Source organism: Frieseomelitta varia, unplaced genomic scaffold, assembly GCF_011392965.1.
Source record: "Frieseomelitta varia isolate USP_RPSP 00005682 unplaced genomic scaffold, Fvar_1.2 scaffold_958, whole genome shotgun sequence".
NCBI classification, from domain to species: domain Eukaryota; kingdom Metazoa; phylum Arthropoda; class Insecta; order Hymenoptera; family Apidae; genus Frieseomelitta; species Frieseomelitta varia.
Window position 1 is genome coordinate 34,247 of NW_025110765.1, and position 21,827 is coordinate 56,073.

At 29.0% G+C, this 21,827-nt stretch overlaps 3 protein-coding genes across 7 annotated transcripts; 1 reads left to right on the forward strand and 2 right to left on the reverse strand.

Moving 5' to 3' along the window:
- Positions 1-27: 27 nt before the first annotated feature.
- Positions 28-5,064, reverse strand: LOC122538086 (E3 ubiquitin-protein ligase RNF126). 4 transcript variants are annotated; one of them, XM_043671849.1, is made up of 8 exons: positions 4,668-5,064; positions 3,914-4,015; positions 3,589-3,749; positions 3,155-3,253; positions 1,865-2,037; positions 1,660-1,775; positions 1,443-1,540; positions 28-1,279 (listed from the first exon to the last, which is right to left on the reverse strand). In XM_043671849.1, exons 1-8 carry the CDS (start codon positions 4,746-4,748, stop codon positions 1,189-1,191), a joined length of 921 nt encoding a protein of 306 aa, XP_043527784.1. In that variant the 5' UTR covers positions 4,749-5,064; the 3' UTR covers positions 28-1,188. The 4 variants fall into 4 exon arrangements, with proteins under 4 accessions (XP_043527784.1, XP_043527783.1, XP_043527786.1 ...); XM_043671848.1 differs by having other exon boundaries at positions 3,155-3,256; positions 4,668-5,059; XM_043671851.1 differs by having other exon boundaries at positions 1,865-2,025; positions 4,668-5,048.
- A 6,152-nt stretch (positions 5,065-11,216) lies between these two features.
- Positions 11,217-14,848, reverse strand: LOC122538083. 2 transcript variants are annotated; one of them, XM_043671842.1, is made up of 7 exons: positions 14,689-14,848; positions 14,380-14,608; positions 13,480-13,637; positions 13,168-13,393; positions 12,059-13,089; positions 11,664-11,965; positions 11,217-11,365 (listed from the first exon to the last, which is right to left on the reverse strand). In XM_043671842.1, the coding sequence occupies exons 2-7, from the start codon at positions 14,441-14,443 to the stop codon at positions 11,293-11,295; spliced, it is 1,854 nt and encodes a 617-aa protein (XP_043527777.1). In that variant the 5' UTR covers positions 14,444-14,608; positions 14,689-14,848; the 3' UTR covers positions 11,217-11,292. The 2 variants fall into 2 exon arrangements, with proteins under 2 accessions (XP_043527777.1, XP_043527778.1); XM_043671843.1 differs by lacking the exons at positions 14,380-14,608; positions 14,689-14,848 and adding an exon at positions 13,890-14,021.
- A 2,064-nt stretch (positions 14,849-16,912) lies between these two features.
- LOC122538087 lies at positions 16,913-21,531 on the forward strand. The gene is made up of 6 exons (XM_043671852.1): positions 16,913-17,054; positions 17,284-17,456; positions 17,885-18,060; positions 18,185-18,382; positions 18,882-20,029; positions 20,153-21,531. Exons 2-6 carry the CDS (start codon positions 17,292-17,294, stop codon positions 21,070-21,072), a joined length of 2,607 nt encoding a protein of 868 aa, XP_043527787.1. The 5' UTR covers positions 16,913-17,054; positions 17,284-17,291; the 3' UTR covers positions 21,073-21,531.
- Positions 21,532-21,827: the final 296 nt, after the last annotated feature.

Below are 21,827 nucleotides of genomic sequence, written 5' to 3' on the forward strand. Positions count from 1 at the left end.
ATGCTATTCACATTATCTACTGTATTCATATGTCTCTGATATTTCAGCTGATTACCAGCTGTAAATTACGAACAATCAAATTTGCATCTGTACCAAACCTATATCAATTCAATAATAAATGAGCAATTTATATATTAAGCTAATATAATATAAGCTGATATTTATATTTAATTATATAATAAGGACATAAATAACACAGAACAGTACATACCCATATTTTAACAAAAATAAAATACAATTTCAAACAGATATACAAATATTATGGTCCATTTTTCATTTTTCGTAATTTCTATTACATTGTTACATAACTGATTTTTGGTGCACTTCATAAATCAATATTAATTGAATAGAATTTGTTAATAATCAAAACAAAATATAATATATTAATAACAAATTATAAAACAATACTAGTATAGACATATCGTTTTAAGAAAAAAATATAAATAAGAATATAGATATCAAATTTTTTAACACTTTTTAAATTCATATAAATATTATAATTAAATTGCATCAAAAATCAAAATTACGTAAATTAAAAAGAAAGTATACTAGAAAGAATTTGATACATAAATTTTTAATTAAACTGTACACAATTGAAGTCACTAATATTTGTTCCATTATTTTTATATATAACACTTCCTACACTTAGATTATATTACAGTATTTTTTCCTTTTTTTCTTTCTGTAAACATTATTGTATCATGTTAAATTTATTAAACATTCAAATTTAAATTTTTATAAAGAAACATACATTCTTTTTAAATTTCAGATAAGTCTGTTTAGGAAACTCCATGATCTGTGTTCTTTCAAGCTATGAAATTGTGTATATGCAACCGCGCGTAAATAAATATATACATATATATAGCAACAAGGATTAGTTTAACTATAAATACGCACGTCCTTCTTAGATTTTTAATGTTCATATCTCGTTATAATTCATGCAAAGCAACACATGCAAGTTGTAATTTGATACTGCATTATTTTTTTTCATGATTCATTACATCGTTCATTGAAGTATAAAGCTTGAAATTTATATTAATGTCGAGATACAATATTGATGAAATATATATGAGCATCGCTCTAGTGCCGGAAAACAAATTTGAAAAAAGTGAAAAATAGACGCGTGTTGTGTGTGTATATTTGTGTTTTCGGCTGGGTAAAGAAAATAGTAAGACAGGATAATCAATCTCAAATCTCACTCGATGAGTTACTACTGGAGTTATCACCACTCGAGGATGATGTTGATGGCGTTCTAGAATTGTTTGATTCATTGGTTGCCCTAGAAATAAATAAATACAATTGTAAGCCTTCTTAATATTTTTAAAAGGATATGAGAAACTCAAATTTTTATATGTTTCATATTATATTTTATACGTTTAAAAATATCAAATGCTATATTTAATTAAAATGTATGCTTTCTATAGACAAAATAGTTAACATACCTGAAGAGAGCGACTAAGCTACGTCCTACAGTATCCTGATGTACTTCTGCTGAATTTTGATTACCCAGGTGCTGTCTACAAATAGGGCAAGTACCATGCTAAATACAAAAAAAAAAGACATTTGCTGTACATACATTGGACAAAAGTACTTTTCATGAAAAGACATTTGTATTATTTCAAAATAAAATAGATCTTTTTAAATCTTTCTTTAACTTACCAATTCTAACCATGGTACAATACATGGTGCGTGATATACATGTAAACAAGGAAGTTGCTTAACTGGTTCAGAAAGTTTAAAGTCCTCCCAACAAACAGAACATTGAAGCTTACTATCTGTATATACAATTTATAAAAAACAATTTATTGTAAATATTTGTATTAATATTAAATACTGTAAATTACAATATACATATTTTACTCACCCACATGACACTGACTGACAGTTACGGTCGGTATTTCATCAATCTGTTTTCGTGGTAAGGGTGGTGGTCCAGTCCCATCAATTTGATTTAATAATTGTGTTACAATCGCATCTAAGCCATCTTGACCCCAGACATAATCTCCAGGATTTCCCAAGAACAGTCTAATATTGAATCTACATTATTGTGCTTTATTTTAGTAATACCAAATATCAAATAAAATAATAATGACTTTTATCCTGGGTGAACAAGCTTTTTAGTGCTTCTTTCTGCCATTATTCCATACTTTGTAAATATATGTTTACTTATATGTATACTGCAAATTAAATAAACATCATTTTTCATCTACTGTTTACAATATTATTCTTTATAATTTATAACTCATTGTCCTCAATACAATCATATAATCAAATACATTTAACAAATTTTATATATGTACAAAATAGATTTATTTAGTAATCGTTCGACAGAAAACAAATCAGGATTACTATGTCATAAATCATTCGAACATCTTGTAGAAAGTGTATAAATTATTATAATTTTCTCAATTTTTCATTAAAATTTTTTCCTTTGTATAGATAATCTAAAATTTTTTCCTTATTTTCATTGCTAGCATTTATTACCTTTTTTCATATAACATTTTCAAATTACTACTTTTATTTAATTTCTATTTTCTCTGACGACACATTGTATATGAACATTTGCGTGGAATCATTAAAATTATATATTATTATAAATAATGAACATACGTCTATATTTACATACACGCATCGCACACACGCACAAATAATGAAATACCAGTTTCACCTTCATGTGCTATTTGAAAAATATTATACATAAAAATAAAAAGAACTAGTATTACATAATTATATATAATATCTAAAAATAACTTATTAATAAAAAATAATTAAATACATCATCAAAAGTTTACTTTAATTTCATGAAAATAATAAATAATACTTGTATTTAACGATATAACTTGTATCTATAACCATAATAAAAACTTGTATTTAATTTTTTCTTAATAAATACCATAATATCCTGTTTTGTATGCCAAACAAAAAAGTTTACATGCAAATTTACATGAATTAAAACTGAAAAATTGCTTTTGGATTCACTCAGGATAATGTTTTACATAAATAACATACAAATTAAAATCATTTTACATAAAATAAGACTTTCTTATTCGCATTGTTCAAATTAATTTGAAATGCCTTGCAAACTTTCGCATCGTATACATATTTATAAATATTACGTAAATAATAACCACATAATAAAAATTATTATACATACACAGGTAGTTGTGCAGCTTGTGCTACTCCTTCCGAGAGATTAAGTATAAAATCTTGTATGAAATTCTCTACAGACACAGGTACTTCTTGTCTGCCACGACTGCTGTTCAACATAAAAATTACAATTACATGTATACACACATACTGCAAAATTAATAATGAGACTAATTATATTCGTTAACTTTCATTTCTGCATAAATAATTTTTCATTTTTTTTCATTTTTTTAACAGATTCAACCAATAGCAAGTCAATTTTCAATTTTCGTCTTCAATATATTTGACACAATTCAAATTAAAATGATAAAACATATCATTACATAAGAATATAAACATATAGCTTAATATATTATATATATAAGTCAAGAAAACAAACAAAAAGATTTCAACATATGTACATTCAACACATGTACTTCTGAAAAATTATAAGTGATGTACCTATTAGAACGACGTGTGTCTTGAGCATTACGCGACCAATGAACTCGTCTTCTACCAGCAGGACCATTATTTCTATTAGAACTAACTGGTGTTTCAGACTGATTGGAAAACTCCATTTCATATTCCCCTCCCAAAGGAACATCTGCATAACGTTCTAAAAGCTACATAATAAATATTTAATCAAAATAACAATTAAATCTGTGTATTAGAGTATAATGAAATTACAAAAGAAAAATATTAAAATTTCATAATTTATGTTCATATCACTTATAATGCTACTGACTATAACACTATTCATTATTATCAATCAAGAAATTGTATTTACATCATCTATGTCATTACTAATATGCATTCTAGAGCCACTGTCACTACTATCACTTTCCAATTCTTCTATGAAACCACTCGAACATCTTGGACATGTGTAATCCTAAAAGATAGATAAAACATTACATTGAACGATAATCAACAATGATCGTTGCGTTATTACAAGGTATTTCATAAAATAATTTTGTAAATAGAAAATAACTTGAATCTTCTCAAGTCTCTTCTCATGTATCTGTTAAGAAGACATCTGTAGATTTAATAGGTCAATAAACAAAGTATAATTTTTATATATTTTTCTTTTTTTTTTAGAAAATATTTACTTAAAATTACTCATTATACAATGTTCAATAATAAAGAAACATATTGCGTTAACCTTGTTTTTTAAAGAAATTTATGATCAATATTAACGAAAGTATCTAAAAAATAAGAATTAAGGAAATAGGATATAGGAGTATTTAAAATACATATTCGATCTAGTGAAGTTCTATACCAAAGTAATATTATCTTTTATAACACTCAAGCGTCAAATGATTTTAAGACGGATACGTAATGGTAGTAAGTAAAAATATAGAAAATAACGAAAGAATAATAATATTTGTATGATTTTTCTATATGGAACAAAAAAATAGGAGGAAAAAAGCTTTTGTCGCGTGATACCAAGTGACAATTCGAAACAAAAAATTTAAGGTTTTATAAATAGAGTTTCGTTTAATAGCACGAGCTATTAATGTGAAAAGATGGATAAATGTACTTACAGGTAATAAACGTTCAATTTCGATACTGCATTTGTGACAAAAAAATCGGGACATTGCCCCGTCTACAACGGCTTCCGCCATCTTTTGCGTGTCCTCTTTGCTCCTCTTGCCTATTTCTGACTATCGTGATGAATCGTAATCCGTCACAATTCTTGGTGTACTTGATTACGTTTTATGCGAATGCCGAAACTGAACTGGAAAACTACTGATTTTAATAGATACTTTTACATAGCGCGAGATGGCGTTTGATTAAATTAGTCGATTGCGCATCAATCTTTCATTATTACGTTCGATTACAGTCCTTTAGTTATTTTGTTGTTTTCTAACTTCTATTCAAATTTGAATCTTTTTCTCAAATATTGGTTTTTATGACACAGTAGCTTTACGACTTCTTTTTACGATCCTTTATTTTTATTATATATGAAAACGTTTGCTGACCGAGAAGACTAAATTATCTTCAAAAATATTTTCCTTTTTTTTCGTATATAATAGGAATCTTTTGCTTTCCATAGTAAAAAATATTTCAGATGTATGTAATAATTAATTATTTTATCGATCGTTAATGCATACGTACATACATATCGCTCGTAGATTTCAAATGCATTCAAAAATATATATTATAGGTTAGGTATGTATATTTGCGCATGCACGCGCGGATGTACATGTACAACACTTGATCATTTATTTAACTATTCATTTTTATTCAGGAACTGTGCAAAGAAAAAGAATGTTAATTAAAAGTATACTCTAGTAATAAATAATCTTTGAAAAAATATGTAATATTCTTGATATGATATTCATTAAAAATCATTATCTAATTATGAATACATTACATATATATTGCGTAAAACTGGACAGAGAGCATTCTGTTTCTACAAAAATAAGCTACATACACAAAAAACATTTTTTCATTAAAGACTTCATTTTTTAGGAAATCCTGTTTGAAAATTTATCAGTTTTATATTTGAATTTGACTAATTCCGGACCGGACAAGTGTGAATACTCGATTGGTTATTCTATATGCGAAAATAAGTGAAGAGAATGTAGAATAGAATTTTCCCATTTAAAGCTTCGTTTTCAAAAGAAACATATTTTAAGCATATTTAATAAAATACTGGTACGTGTATACTTGATAAATTTCCAAATTTATGAGACATGTCTTATGAAATAATTTTATTCCTCATCTTTTGTTCATTTTCCAGTGTAGAATAACTTCAGGTCTGTCGTCCAGTCTGAAATTAGCCAAATTCAAATATATTTAAATATTTAAACTTGATTTTTTTAAGAATGTGAGCGTAAATGAGAAAAATGTTATTCTTTTCGATTCTGACCTGTACAAACACCTTGTGTATACAAACATCATTTTAGGTATGTACAGTGTTCATATATTATTTTCGACTAGAGATATGCGTGCATATTTTTAACTATGTCTTTTCTTTACCACGTCTTTGACTATATTTAAATTCGTCAACCTTCATATGAATATTTACATAATTATGAGAAATTTAAAAAAGGGAAGGAGAAAACAAAAAAATATTAAAAACGTTATTTCAATTACAAAAATTTCGTATTAAATTATGTTAACATGTTTTGATATTTTTACATTAAAAATTTTTATTGACATTTTTCATTGTAAATCTTCTATCGACGGTTGTAAAATTAATTGTAAAGTAAATTAAAATACTCTTCGAGCAAAACAAATAAATGAATACAAGATTAGTTAAATTCAGTGCAACAATAGTTAATAACGAATAGATTATGTAAAGTACTGATTTATTACAATCAAACGATAGTCTATTGACACAAATGTTCTAATACAACTTATATCAATTTATAATACCTCACTTACATAAGTAAGCGTAATAAAGACTTTATTCTAAACCTACTCAGATAAATATATTACAATATTTTATAGATCACTAGAACAATTAAGTAATTCAAATTTTTGTACCGTTTGAACTACAAGAGTTTTGAACGTTTCTCAAATTTATTTCAAGTACCCGCTTGTACTTTTTTCGCCGAGCAATTGTATGTATATAGAAAGAGATTTATTATATAATGAACACATTTTTTTCAAAAATGTAATATAGTCGAGTTTAATGAACACACGAAATACGTCGATTATCATAAGAAGAGATTTCGATTTTCACAGACATTTTGCTTATAGTTGAAAGCATACGTATACTTGCATATGATTTTTGTTTTATGTATGCTTCGATTCCTTTTGAATGTAATTTTATTCATGAAGTTGATTTCAGAACTGTCTCCTATTACTACAATCTCCCAATTATGTGTATGCCTAATATTTTCATTTAGACACAGATTCAATTAAAAAATCAGTTGCATATACGAACTTTACATAGCGAAATTAATTTATTTTCTTTAAAAAGAAGACAAAAAAAAAAAAATATTTGATACATTTTTATTCAAATTATATCAAATGATTGTTATGAAACATTACATTTCACGCAGCCGTCTTATACCCTATTTTTTCCTTTTTTTTTTCTGTATCTTAATGGTTATAATTGTAATTAGAAATTATCAAAGATAATTTGTAACTGAATATAATGTAATAGTTCCATGTTTATCACTGTTGTTTATTGCGATATTTCAATAACTATCAAAACTCAAAGTCTAATAATTCCATATTTTTAAAAAATGATTATAACAGATTCAACTATTAAATAATTAATTTAATAACTAGAAACGCATTATTAATTTCACAAATGAAATATATATATTTAAAATTTTTTTCCATATAGATATCTGTACAGATTCCATCGACTTATGTATACATATTTCGACATATGTATTTCAATTAAAACAAATAGATACAAAATTTGAAAGAATTGTTAAAATTTCAATTAGTCTTATATCAAATAGTATGCGTTTCAAATAATCAAATGCAGAAATATTAAAAGAGCTATTTAAAGTTATGAATTTAAAAAACGAGTTTAGTATATAGTATTTTAGCGTTACAATTGATAAAGAATGCGAAAATGTTCATAATTAAATACTATAAATAAATAAATAAATTCAATAAATAAGTTCATAAATAAATTCAATAATTGCCAATGACAATTATAATGTCAAAAATATGCATAGTTAAGTTTCATTAAATCAAAAACATTTTAGATAAATTAGATATACCTATGTACATACATACATATGTATTATGAAATGCAGTTTAACATAGAATCATTATATTATGAATTTACGATAACATAGATTAAAATTCTTGGTATTGTGATAGACGCAATAGAAGATTATATTATAAAAAAACCTTTTTTTTTTTTTTGGTTACCAATATTTTTTGCTCGTTTTTATATATTCCACAATCTCTTTCATATTTTGAAATTTACTTAAGTATCCGTGCACGCTAATATGTATTATTTACAAAAATCAAAATAACGAACACTTCAAACAGATCTATTTTTCTTTCATACTAATAGAATTACATATGTAAGTTGAAAGTTGAAAATGAGCATTAGAAGTGTCATAAACTAAAAAGTACTAAAAAAATAATTTTTATTTTATCGATGTCTATTTTATACATATATGGAATTCACCCATTTACGAAATTCATAATGAAGAAATCGCAGATTTTTTTAAGGGATATAAGTTTGAATGTGTTTACTCAAGTTAAACACATATATAAAGTAATAACCAACACGAGGATTGCATTATTCTACTAGATGAATATAATTATAACAAAAAATTACTTCAATAATTAATTTGATATTTTTAAATGTTAATTCTTATATACACATATAATTATAATTAATGTAATACCTTTTAGGTATTGAATTTTGTTTGATTAATCCTAAACACAAATTTTACCTTCTGTTAATTTAAAATTTTTATTAATACTATCTATGTAGTATTATTCAGCTGGTGAAGTGTTTTACTTTGCCTATTAACTATAAATGATTGTCAATTAATCAGTTTACCAATTTATTAATTAAGAATTTTGAAAGAATTAAAATATTTAATTATATTTTATACATTATATCAAAAATTTATGTGCTATATCATAAAAGATTGTACATTTAGTTTGTTATTATGAATGATGTAAATATAATGGCATAGTAACACACTTTTTATTGAAATTGATTAAAAAACACATACCTTTATTTTTAAGTTATTTCAATGTCATAGTCTTATGAGACATTAATGTTATTTCCTATACATATTATGAAAATTATATAGTTTTCCATAGAGTTTTTTTATGAATATTATATTGTGTTACATAAAATAATATTGATATCTTACAAGTAATTTTAGAGATAATCTTTAAAGCAATTTTTTGTCACTGTTACATTCATCCATCTGAACTTATCCAATATTTCCTCAATTAGTTATATTTTTTTTTTCATATCTTTAATTACAGCCAGACAACAAAATATACTCTTTGTATATATTCAATTAATATAGGATGATAAATATATGCAATTTAATTATCAAAGAAAATCGACAACAATAATTATTAATTATTTTTTTCAATTGATTTTTACATTTCTATATTTTTTGGAATACATAAACAATAATTACGTAAATAAATATATATTTCTGTATGAAATAACAAATTTTTATGAAAATAATTACAACTGATATAAATATATTTTTCATACAATTAATTAATTATCCAATAGACTAAAATATTTTATAGATATAACAAAAATAAAAAATAACATAAGAGATTAAAATGGTGATGAGATTAGTCATAATGATAGTAAAATACTTATTATTTTTGTTAACATAGTATCAATAATTAATCTTCTAAAACTTACATTATTACATATTTTATAGAATTTTATTAAACATTTAACGTAATAATATAAAAAAAATTGCATTGTGATAGGGATTTTAATAAACATACAGCTCTGATTTGATTCAAATTGGAAATATTTTGCTATCATTAAATATGATCAGTCTGATTCTTAAATTCTATTCATAAATTGTCCATAAACTAAAATATTACAATTATCAGAAACTGCATGCTTTAGAAGACCATTGTCATTTTATATTTTGTTTCGTACGTTAAAAATTATTAATCGCTGATCAGAAACAGTGAATATTTCACTTATTTGCAGAGCATATTAAGTATGTTATCACAAATAATTCCTAATAAGTAAAATTTTTGTTCTCACTTCATATAAAGTATAATTGTATAGACTTAAAAATGTTTGTCTTTGTATCAAGATGTTAAGATCAGTCATTAGAAATTTTCATCATCTTATGTGAATATTGAATGTATAATTTTGATAACTACGATCATACTTCCCATTAAAAATTACGACAAAAAATGGAAGTAAAAGATTTTCCTGAGTCTCAATTTATGTTTTAAGACAAATGTTACATTTTGTGTGCGTAATACAATAACAATACGCTCACACACATAACACTGAAATATAGAAAAGAGAAAAGAGTCAACATTTACATAATTGGAAGAAATATGATACGTGTACTGCCGTTAAAGTTGATTCATACTATTTGGACCAATAGATCTGTTTCAAGCATATGTACAAATTGCCAAACTACTTTCATCATTTAATTTACTGTACAATTATGTGTCATACTAAATGAAAGTTAAAAATTAATTAATGTATTAAAAAATTAACTAAAATGAATATATTTATATAATTTTGATATAACTTGGTGGTTGTACTCAATATTGATATGTATTCTTAAAAGACTTCAAAACATATATATTTGTGCACTGCACATTATACATAATGGATTTATTTTTGACTATTTTTGCCAGAATACCAGAATATGGAAATTTAACTAGAATATCATGTTTAGATAACATAATTAAATAAAGACTCCTGTACTAAAATTTTCATAAAAACATGTTATAATAATAAGATAATAGAATATAACGGTGTAACAATATTCGAATAAGTTATCAAATTGCCATTAACTTACCTGCAACCTTCATATTCTATTCTACATTCACTTTTCTTTTACATTATTGAATAAGTATTGAAATTATTGAAATTATTGTAAATAGATATTGAAATTAATAATTGTTAATTAAATCATAAAAGTGTACATGTAACAATGAGTATAATGTGAAATAATCTGTTCTTTATATTTTATTGCGTTATTCAGTTTCAAGACAATGCTACTGTTCTTGTTAAAAAAAATTTGTTCTTCAACTCCGCAAGAGATAAAGCCACAAAAATTTAATTTTGAATTTTTTCGATGAATCTTTAACAAATGATATGCATCGAACATAATTAAAAAAAGATTCTAAAGATATAAATAATTATGTACCTAAACATATCGAAATTGTAAGTTCCTATGTATTAAATATATCTAAACTTTGCTCTCAAAGTTTAATAACATGTAAAGAAAAACTGTGAGAGCAAAAGTGTGACTCACTCATTTTTATAGGTCATACATAGTCGGAATATATACAGTGAACAAGATAGAAAAACTTTCACTGTAACACTGAAATTCGATGATATAATACTCTTTAACGACAATATAATACTGTTGTCTGCAACGCAATAAAATATGAACATTTTTTTATCTATTGTAGTATTGAATTTTGATCGATGGTAGTGTATTATAAATCATTTTAATAGTTATACGCTGCATAGGAAACACATAACTGCAATCAATTTTCATCCGAAGATTCCGTAGAACTTTGAGGCATGGGATTGAACCAATTTTCTCGAACGCCAGTGCTCCTAAATACAAAAGAGTATTGATAAAATTTAAGGTGCCTAATAGTATTAATATAAACTTACATTGTTTACTAATTTAGAAAAAATTTAGCTCGAATTAGGTAAATAATAAAATTATTACAAAGACATGGAAACAATAAATATAATAGAAGGCAAAAGAGAATGAAAGAAAGATATAAGTTTTATATAAATATTGTACTATAATAAATTGTCAAGCTGATATCACTTTTTTCTTCACACGATATGTTATTACAACCATTAATAAGTCTTAATTATTTTAAAATGATTTAATATTAATTACCTTGTTCGTTGACGGGTACTTATAGGCAGTGTGAGTGAAGTTCTATAATACTGAGGAGTAGCATTTGAAGCTGTTTCATCTGGTCTTCTATGTAACGTCATAGTTTCGTGCGGAGATGTAATTAATTCATCTTCGTTATCTAAGTAATAACGAGAACCTGTTGCGCTTTTACAATTTTCACATTCACTTCTATAATCATCTGTATCATCATGAAGAGTAGAAAGGGCTTGCATACTACAAGTGCATGCCACTGATTCGAAACTTCCTTCTTCATTAATCCCATTAGCTATATTTAACGGTGGCTAAAACGTATGAAAAACATAAGTATATTTGAAAAATGAACATTGACAACATTATAAAAATAGATATCAATATAAAATTTTGCACTACTGTACCTTAAAATCATGAGATTTTAATTCTATTTTATGATCCAATGGTTGTCTTTCAATTTGTTGCAATCCAGAAGATGATGCAGAAGAGGGTTGTATTTGTATATCTTCACGAAGTGTATCTGAATTTGTATTTTCCCTTGAACTTTCTAATTTGGTTGTAGCATCTTGTTGCGTAGGATGCAGTAAAGTCGGCGTAGTAATATCGGTCGTTATCGTAGATCGTAAAAATTCTTTTTGAGTGCAATCATTTATAATATCTTGTAACTTTGCACCAGCACGAGTTGTTAAAGTCCTAGGAATTGTACGATGAGTAGTCACACTAGAATTTGGCAAGGTTGCGGATATTGTAAACGCTGCAGTTTGACGAGGAAGAGTAGTATGCGTTTGATAACTTTTCGGAATAGTAGATTGTTGTTGGGTAAAGTTGGGCAAAGGTTGTGCAGTTACATCAGGACGTTGATTAACAAAGTTCGGAATTCCAATGGGAGTAGGTAAATTCTCGTAAGTACTTGTTCCCATTGTGAAACTCGTCGTAGAAGTTCCTACACTAACACTCGGAGATAGCGCTTCATTTTGATTCGACTGCCGATAACTAGCATATATGTTTGGATTCGATATTGGTCTATTTGGTGTTGAGATTAAGCCACTTTGATCCGTTATACCACTGTCGCAAATTAATGTTGATGAATTGCGATTTATACCACTTTGTGTGCTTCCTACTAAGGATATACTTGTACGACTATTAGTGTTTGGCAAATAGGTGTTTGGAAAATTTAATTGTGGAAGTGTTTGTGGGTTCATTGATAAAAGAGCTTGTTCTGCTCTCGCTGCTGCGACTGCTTCTTCATAAGGTGGTGGAGCTTCACCACGTGGAAAGTAATTGCTAGGTGGCTTCCATAATGGATAACTAGCTCCACATGGAATATCATCCATAGGAACACCATGCGATAGTCCATCTCGTTCTAAATATCCCATACTACCTAAATTTCTTTGGTCCTCTGCTAACTGTCTGTTCTGTCTTCCTGCCACGCAAACTTTCACAAAATAATAAAAATTTTTTATCTGTTATTCTAAAATAAGAACACTTGACACACATTGTAAAGGAAAAATACCTCGTATCTTTCTTTGGCGCAAACGATGTATTAAAAAAAATAATAAACTCAATGACAACACAGCTGTTACAAAACTAGCAACAGATCGTAGCCCTATGTCGTAATTTGTAACAGCATCAGTCGTGTTGCTACCAATCCCATCAGATTTGTCATTTGGTATAGACAACAATGTATCATCCAAACAGATATACTGGCAACAGATATGCCGGGAAGATTTACAATATTCCTGTGCATAGAATTAATTTTTCAGTCATGTGGAAAGAAAATGATATCAAGCACAAAGCAATATGATTATTTTAGCATTTGAAATACCTCTGCATACTTGCAAACAAGTGCTTTACACCACTTTGGATTGCCATTATCACATACACACAATGTACAAGGTTCTGGACCAGGAATGTATATAAAAGTATTTTCATAGGATCGTCCTTGTTGATCTTTGCAGGAGACACCGCTTTCTGCATGAATAACTGCAAAATATTTATAAAAATATTCATAAAAACATTTGTTCATTTATTTAATTACCGTATGATGAAATTACAAGAAATTAAATTAATTAAATTAATCTGTAGATTAAACAATTATTTAATCACGTTTTTGCCAATTTGTGTCTTATTTGTTTGATACTGTTTTGCAGATCATAAATATATTTGAAATCACAGTTTATACGAGAAATTTATATTTTATTAATAAAAAAAAAAAGAAAAGAAAATGGTACGCACATATCGTGATCAAGTAAGCAGGTGAGCAGCAATACATACATGCATCACACGCACGTTACGTCAATCGGAGAATCTATCAAGTAGCGAGTATTAAAAACTAAACGCTTAACACACAAACATTGAGAAAAATAAAAAAATCTGTGGAAATGTTAAAATGATAAAAAATCTACACCGATGCAATGGAAAATTTTTAAAAAATGATATATAATATTTCATTATTTCATTAAGTCGTAACTTTAAGGGAAAGATTTCTTCTTCTTCTTCTTATTGTTATTATTATTATTATTATTAATTAGAATGAAGCATGTAAAATAAAAAGACTAAAATCAATGTAACGAAAACAAAAAAAAAGTAGAAGAAATTTGATCGAAACAAATCGAAAGAACTGTGTGTACAGAAGTGAGGAAAGAAAAGCATTCAGATTGAAACAAACAATAGAAAAATCGGATATAAATAATAAAAGGAGAAGAAAGTGTCATGTTTGACTCACCGTTAAAAAATAGAATAAACGCGTAAACTGCATAACCAAGAAGGTTACTGCCACTGTATTTCATTCTGCGTTTGTTATCTCATCATAATCGTAACCACTCAGAGCGGTGCAGCAACGAAGCGAGAGGATATCGTTGGACGTTTCAAATGGTGTTTAGTTCCGATGGGTTGCTGTTGGTCCTCAACATTTTTCACGACACAATCCCAACTGACATTCTGAGCCAGAACACCTGTATCATAAGCGATTTATATAGGAGCAACAGTTATTTTGCACACACTTGCATATCTTAGAAACACTTCTTTTACTCACAAGTAGCCTTGTGCAGTACGCGTCCTCCCAAATAGGCACACCAACTTGCATCTACTTTGCACTGACTCCCGACACCCGGAATGATCGATTAGTAAACGGAGCAGCTATCGGTGTCGAGCACTGATATCGTAACTACCGCCATCTTCGAGCCATCCGTTGAACTTTCTACGAGCAATACTGTTATTCTTCTGTCTGTCAGTCATCGCGCCGTCACAGACAAGGTATATGAAGAGACCTTACATATTTTTTCGGCCCATGATTGGGGGGTCTAAGGACCATCTTACCATTTTCGTGTCACATCCTGTTGTACCGATTCAGGCAAGTTTTGCACTGCAGCACTACTAGTGATGAAAATTAAAATTAAAAAATATGAACAGTATTGCCACATCTTGCTTGAGAATCATTTATTGAATTGAACGTGGTGGTACTTCATCAGTGAAGGAATATAACGATTTAGAACAGATGAAAACTGCGATGAAAAATTGACCATATATTCGACTATTCGATTACAATATCCATTTAAAAGTATTAATAAATTTTAAAAGTATTTATAATATTGATAGGCAAAGTAGTTTATAGAAAAATGTCGAATAATATTTTAATTAATAAGAGAAATTTTTAACTAATGAATTGTAGAATTGATATTATTTGTCATATCCACTGTCCAATTTGCACTGCATTGGATAGTTATAATAAAATTGTTAAAAATTTAATATAAATTTGATAATTTAATATTGATAATAATTCAAAATTGTTTTTACGAATATTTAATAAAATATAAATCATTTATATCTAAAACCATGTATTAATAATTTAAAAATTTTAATTTACTACATATTTAAAAATCGTAATAAATCCGTAAAACATGGATAAAGCTGTTTCTGACATATGTACATTTAGTAAAATGATTTCGGTTAGTTACTAGCTTCACATTTCAGTATTGAAAGTTGACAACACTGTAATCGGTTTCAAAAATCATATTTTTGGCGCATTCCCTACTTGACCAACCTCGATCGTTTTACTTGATGTAATTCCCTAATTTACCGTTGTTTAAACGTAGAGTGCGCTAAAAAACCAGTGATTTCTTTTTTAGTATGTCGGTATTTCAGGTCACGGACCACGAAACCCCGTAAGGTGCTTGATCTATTCATATATCTTGTCTGTGGCGTCGTTCCTCGATTACCTTACCTTAGCCACTGCAATCAAATATTCTCTCGTCTACGTGAGCATATGATCTATTGCTTTATCATGCAAACACTTGCAAATTCTCTTTTTCTCTCTTATTTTTTTAACCTTCTAACGCACAAATTTCATTACAAAATGAAACTGATTAAATTCTGTTGTAATAAAAAACAGCGAAACGCGTAAGATACAGGATGTCCTGAACTTAAACGGTTAAATTGTGAAAGCTTGATCTGTACGTAAAAAGAAAAAAATGTTATATAAAATTTATCAGGAAATGCATGGTTATAACAGAGTTACAAATAAATATTGTATGAAATAGATAGCTACGCATTTTTCTTTAACATTTGATTTTTACTTTAAAACAAAAGATGATTTATTCAACGTATGTAACTTCATATGGAGAACTAGTTGTAAAGAATTAGAAACATAATTTTATTGAAACTCAGCAAAATTCTTAAAAACTTAATAGTGTTATATTATATTAACTCTATTATTCACCAGTTTCATCAAATTCGATGGGATTGAGAATTAATTTTTTTATTGTATTACTATAATTAATGATACGAAATTGTTAGCACATGAATAAAGGCATATACGACAGTCTAATGGAAAATGCTTCGTTACTTACATATTTCATGTATTCAATATTTATTCATAATAAAATTTGACGTCGAACTTTATATGACATCCTTTTCTTCTTTTTGTGTGTAGATTATCTCGCAATTTGGTCGCGTAAGTTCGGGACACCTTGTATGTATATATATATATACGCATGGATATCAATGGATGATTAAAATCAAATCAACCACTAAATAATCAACATACGTATATATTACAGGCACATGCATTAAATAATTGAATTAATTTTTACGTTATTAATTGATTACATATATATTGTATGTATGCATCGATATATGAACACAAGATGTATGGAATGTATGTAGTCTATACTTTCAAAACAAAACAGATTCTTCTAACTTATGTTTTTTAACCTATCATGTTACAACGACCTTAAGCCGTACAAATGTACAAAAATGTACAAAAATTTCAAGTAGTTCATACTCATTTTTCATAAATGAGTTTGAAGGAACATCCCGACATATAAAGAACAAGAGAGTAGAAAAAAATATCTTAACAGTTTGCATCTTCGAACAAATTTACAGATTGTAATTGCACGTCAGGTATGATCAACGTCTTCTTACGAAAAAAGAAAAGACAATTAATCGAAAATATATATACATATCGTTCATAATAAAATTACGACCAGGATGATAACAAAATATTGAAGAGTATCCATGCGAATGTTCTATTATAATATGCGCATGTTCTATTATAATCATATCTTTATTATATTATATTGCATCGCATTTATTCTAAATAAATTTATTGTAAATAGATTGTTATTCATAGAAAGAAACATGGAAAAAGACGATGATTCTCCCGAGGACGTTAAACGAGCCACTTCTGTCGAGCGTGAAATAAAGAAAGGACAAAAAGATGATACGTTCGAAGGTTATCCGCGAATAGTAGAAAAAAAGAAAAGATGGGAACACTGTGATAAACCAGCCTTAAAAAAACCTAAGGCAAATCGAATTACAACTTTCAACATTTTGAAATAAATTCGTTTTCTACTTTCATTATTGGACAGCTTGTTTTTGTAATAAAAACGAATCGCGTTAATTTTATACATTAAATTTCCTCGAGTAGATTAATCATTTTAACGAGAAATATTTTTAAATTAAGAAAGAATTATATACATATATGCATATATAATTATGTATATGTTGTATTTATACAATAGTTTGTTTGACGCAATTTAAATAATTCGTAACTACAGCTTAATGTCACTTGGTTTTGCTTTTCTTTTTAATTGTTCAATTAACGCATATTGAGAGTATTTTATTTCCCTGCTGATTATTTTATTTCCTTGTTGTAAACCAATTCTTTAATTTATTTATTGGCATTTATTGATATTAATATATTGTAATTTCACGGTGAATTTGTCCAGTAGCATATAGAGAAATCGAGCGACGAGTGCTGCCAAAAACAAAGAGGAAGAAGGAGAAAGGCCGAAAAATTCATAATGGTTTCAATGTTTGAAGAGGCCTGTACATTTCCAAAAATGGACATCATACCTAGACACTGTCTAACAAAGCAAGATTATATCGATATGTTGGCCACTCCAAGGTTCGGATATCGATCAACAATAACATTTTAACTGATTTCTATCTTACGAAATTCCATATCTCATTCCGATATCTTACTCTACGGAATTCCAAACCTAACGATAAATTCTAATATTTTTATATAGACGCAAATGTCCGCCAGAGTGTGGCAAAAAGATGGTACTTAGAAAATTGAAACCTGTATCACCGCGAATCAAAGAATTGGCCCAACCGTCAAGACAACGAATGTTAATGACTTTACAACAAGGCGCGTCGATATTACCCCCGGCTCTTTTGGACAATTTAGTCCGAACCATAGAGAAAGAAACTTGCTTAACTCCTGAGTAACGTATCAATATCTTATTAAACAGTTTCTTAAGTGAATAATTTCACTGTCTTTCATTTATATTTTTAGCTTTGCTTCGTTTTTCACTGAAAAGTATATAGGTCGATCAAAAAGTAACTGAACCGTCTTCATAAAAATCTTATTAATTAAAGAACTTAAATCTCGATTCTCTTCGAAATAGTTCATTCCTGAACTTTGATTTCATGTTTATGAATAAGAAAAAATCATGTAAAACTAAAAATAGGTTCAGGAAAAACGCAAACATGTTTTTCGAACACAAAGATCAAGGCAATAAATTATTCCTTACATACATTGAAATGTTCATAACTAAATACTTGGCATATTGATATGCAAGAGTATAGATTAGTGCTTCGTAGAACTATCGAGTATTTTTTCCTGAAATATCGATACAGTCTGGTTATTTTTTGATCCTTATGTGTTGAAGCACTACGTATTGAAGTATCGTCGAGCTCACGAATGTGAAATATTTTTTGCAGGCAAGCTGCGAAAATTTCACGCAAGAAAAAGGCTCGCAGAAAGAAAAGAAAAGGAGGAACAGATAAGTGGCAATATAAAGAGGCAAACAAATCAAAGAAACCGGGCGGTGGTATAACGCCTGGTGCAGGATCTTTCGATAAAGATTCAGTCTCTTGTCAATACCTTATGGCCGAGCGTTTTGTCCGAAGTATTTTAAAATGGAAGTGTTCATATCCCAAGTCGGAGTTCAACGATGTTACGGAAGTGATAGTTCGACGTTTGGTAGATATTCTCGAATACAGCCCTCCGCAAGACGAAGACCGTAAATCGCAACAACTGCGCTATTTGGCCGATGTAATAGCTTGTTGGATAACCGGAGTGTTGACCGAGGTTGCGCAGTATCAAGAGGAAAAACTCATGGAACAATGTAAGAAAAAAGAAGAGGAAATGAAAATAGATGAAGAGGAGGAGGACGAGGACGAAGACGAGGAAGATGAAGATAAAGATCTAAGAAGATATGAAGATGATTACGATCGTGAACCAGATTTAGACTGGGAAGAGGATAAAAGACCAATAGATAAAAAAATAAAAAAAAGAGAAGTTGTGTCGAAGCTTGAGAAAGAGATGGAAGAAGATGTAACACCTGAAATGGATGATAAAGTAGTGGAAATAGAATTACCGGTGGAAATGGAGACAGAAACTCAAGTAGAATCAGAAGAGCAAGTGGAGACGGAAATGCAAACGGAACCAAAAGTCCAAGTTGAAGTGGAAGTAGAAACTCAATTAGATACAGAAACGGAAGTGGAAAAAGAATTAGAAATAAAGTTAGAACCAGAACCAGAACCAGAATTAGAATCAGAACTCAAATTCGAACCAGAACCAGAAGCAACAGTAGAAATAAAACAAGAACCAGAAGCAACAGTAGAAATAAAACAAGAACCAGAAGCAACAGTAGAAATAAAACAAGAACCAGAAGCAGAACCAGAAGCAACAGTAGAAATAAAACAAGAACCAGAACCAGAACCAGAAGTAACAGTAGAAATAAAACAAGAACCAGAACCAGAATTAAACCCAAAACTAGAATTAGAAATCGAATCTGAACCAGAACCCAAAGTCGAACCTGAACCAGAAATCAAAGCCGAATCAGAATCAGAAGCCAAAGTCGAAGGTGAACCCGAATCAGAACTTAAAATCGAACCTGAACTAGAAGCAGAAGTAAAACCAGAACCAGAATCAGAACCAGAACCAGAACCAGAACCAGAACCAGAACCAGAACCAGAACCAGAACCAGAACCAGAACCAGAACCAGAACCAGAACCAGAACCAGAACCAGAACCAGAATTAGAACCAGAACCAAAACTACTAGAACCAAAACCAAAACTACTAGAACCAGAACCAAAACTACTAGAACCAGAAGTAAAACCGGAACCAGAACCAAAACTAGAATTAGAACCACAAGTAGAACCAGAGGTAGAAAGAAAAGAGGAAGAAGAGGAAGTTGAAGAACTCTTAGATGAGAAAGAAATTGAAGTACCTCCAGTTGAAATGAAATTACCCAAAGACATAGATATTATCGAAGGATTGAAGGATTTAGAAGAATTGTTTAAAACCGATCTTCCTTTTCTTACGTTCGACAAGATTATCGATACCATCTATAAAATGATCGAATGTATGCCAGAGAATACGGGTGAGGATCCAATAACAAATGGTATACATCGTGCAATTTACGAGAAATTAAGCAATATAGTGAGACTGGAAAATCCAGACCTTTTAACAGAAGAACTGAAGATTATCATGAACGTAGTGTGCGGAAAGATCGCCAATTGGTTGAGATCAATACTAAGCAAATCTCAGATTGCATTTATGGAAAAATACATACCAGAAGTGGAGTCTAAAGAAATTAGAGATTGGACCAGATGGCTCGTGTACATCAGTGACGTGGCTAAAGATTGGAATATATGGTTGCGGAGCATAATCGAGAAGCTATTGGAAATGGAAAGCGAGAAGATCACTCGCGGAGAATGGCAAGATTGGACAAGATCTTTCGATACTAAGGCTTTGCTTTGGAGACGGTTTCACCTACAAACTTTGCACCAAGCACATCGTAACGTTACAATGTTGATTGGTCGACATGTTGTTAAAACAGGAACGAAACGCATGGTTCCTGATATATCTGAGCAGTTAATTAACGTTACCGACCTACGCACTTGAAAAACATCATCCCGAATATTCGTTTTGTCATTTTCTTCGAATTTATATATTATAAACAGAAGAGCAGTCACGCGTGCGGACGATCACATTTATTTATCACACCCACTATAAGGTGGAATTCAAGCCATATGCATGTAATACATTAAGCGCAACACCATTCGGTTAGATGTCTATAACAGTGTACAATGTTATCGGTGTGTTAATTGAGACGTAAATGAATCGCTTATGAAAGGCACAACCTCGATCGAAACTCGTCGAAGCTCGTGAAACGCCTCCAACTTTCAAGTTCATCATTTGACGACGAATACGTTAACCTACTTGAAATTCAATAGATGTATATCTCAACGAAGTGGAAACAACAATCAAAATAGGAAGAAACGTAAAATGTGGAAACGAAAGACGAAAAAAAAAAAAAAAGAAAAAAAATATATAGAAACTATACGTGTAACTTGTAGATAACGAAATAAAGGAAAGCAAATTTCGAAATTGGATTATTCGTATTATGCATTTGGATGTACATTCGTGCGCTAAAGTCTGTAATTTCTTGGTCGAATTATTGAAGTAATATCAACGTAAGCTGGGTGAAACGCACAAGCAAATTATCGACGTCGGCATTCCACTTTTTAAATCGGGGGTACCTGCTACACAAGAGTGTGCCAAAGCTAAGTGTGTCAAAGAAAAAAAACAACCGTTCTCCCCTTCCCTCGGTAAGGAAGTGATAGGACTTTCTTTCGGGACAGCTTACGCTGACATTG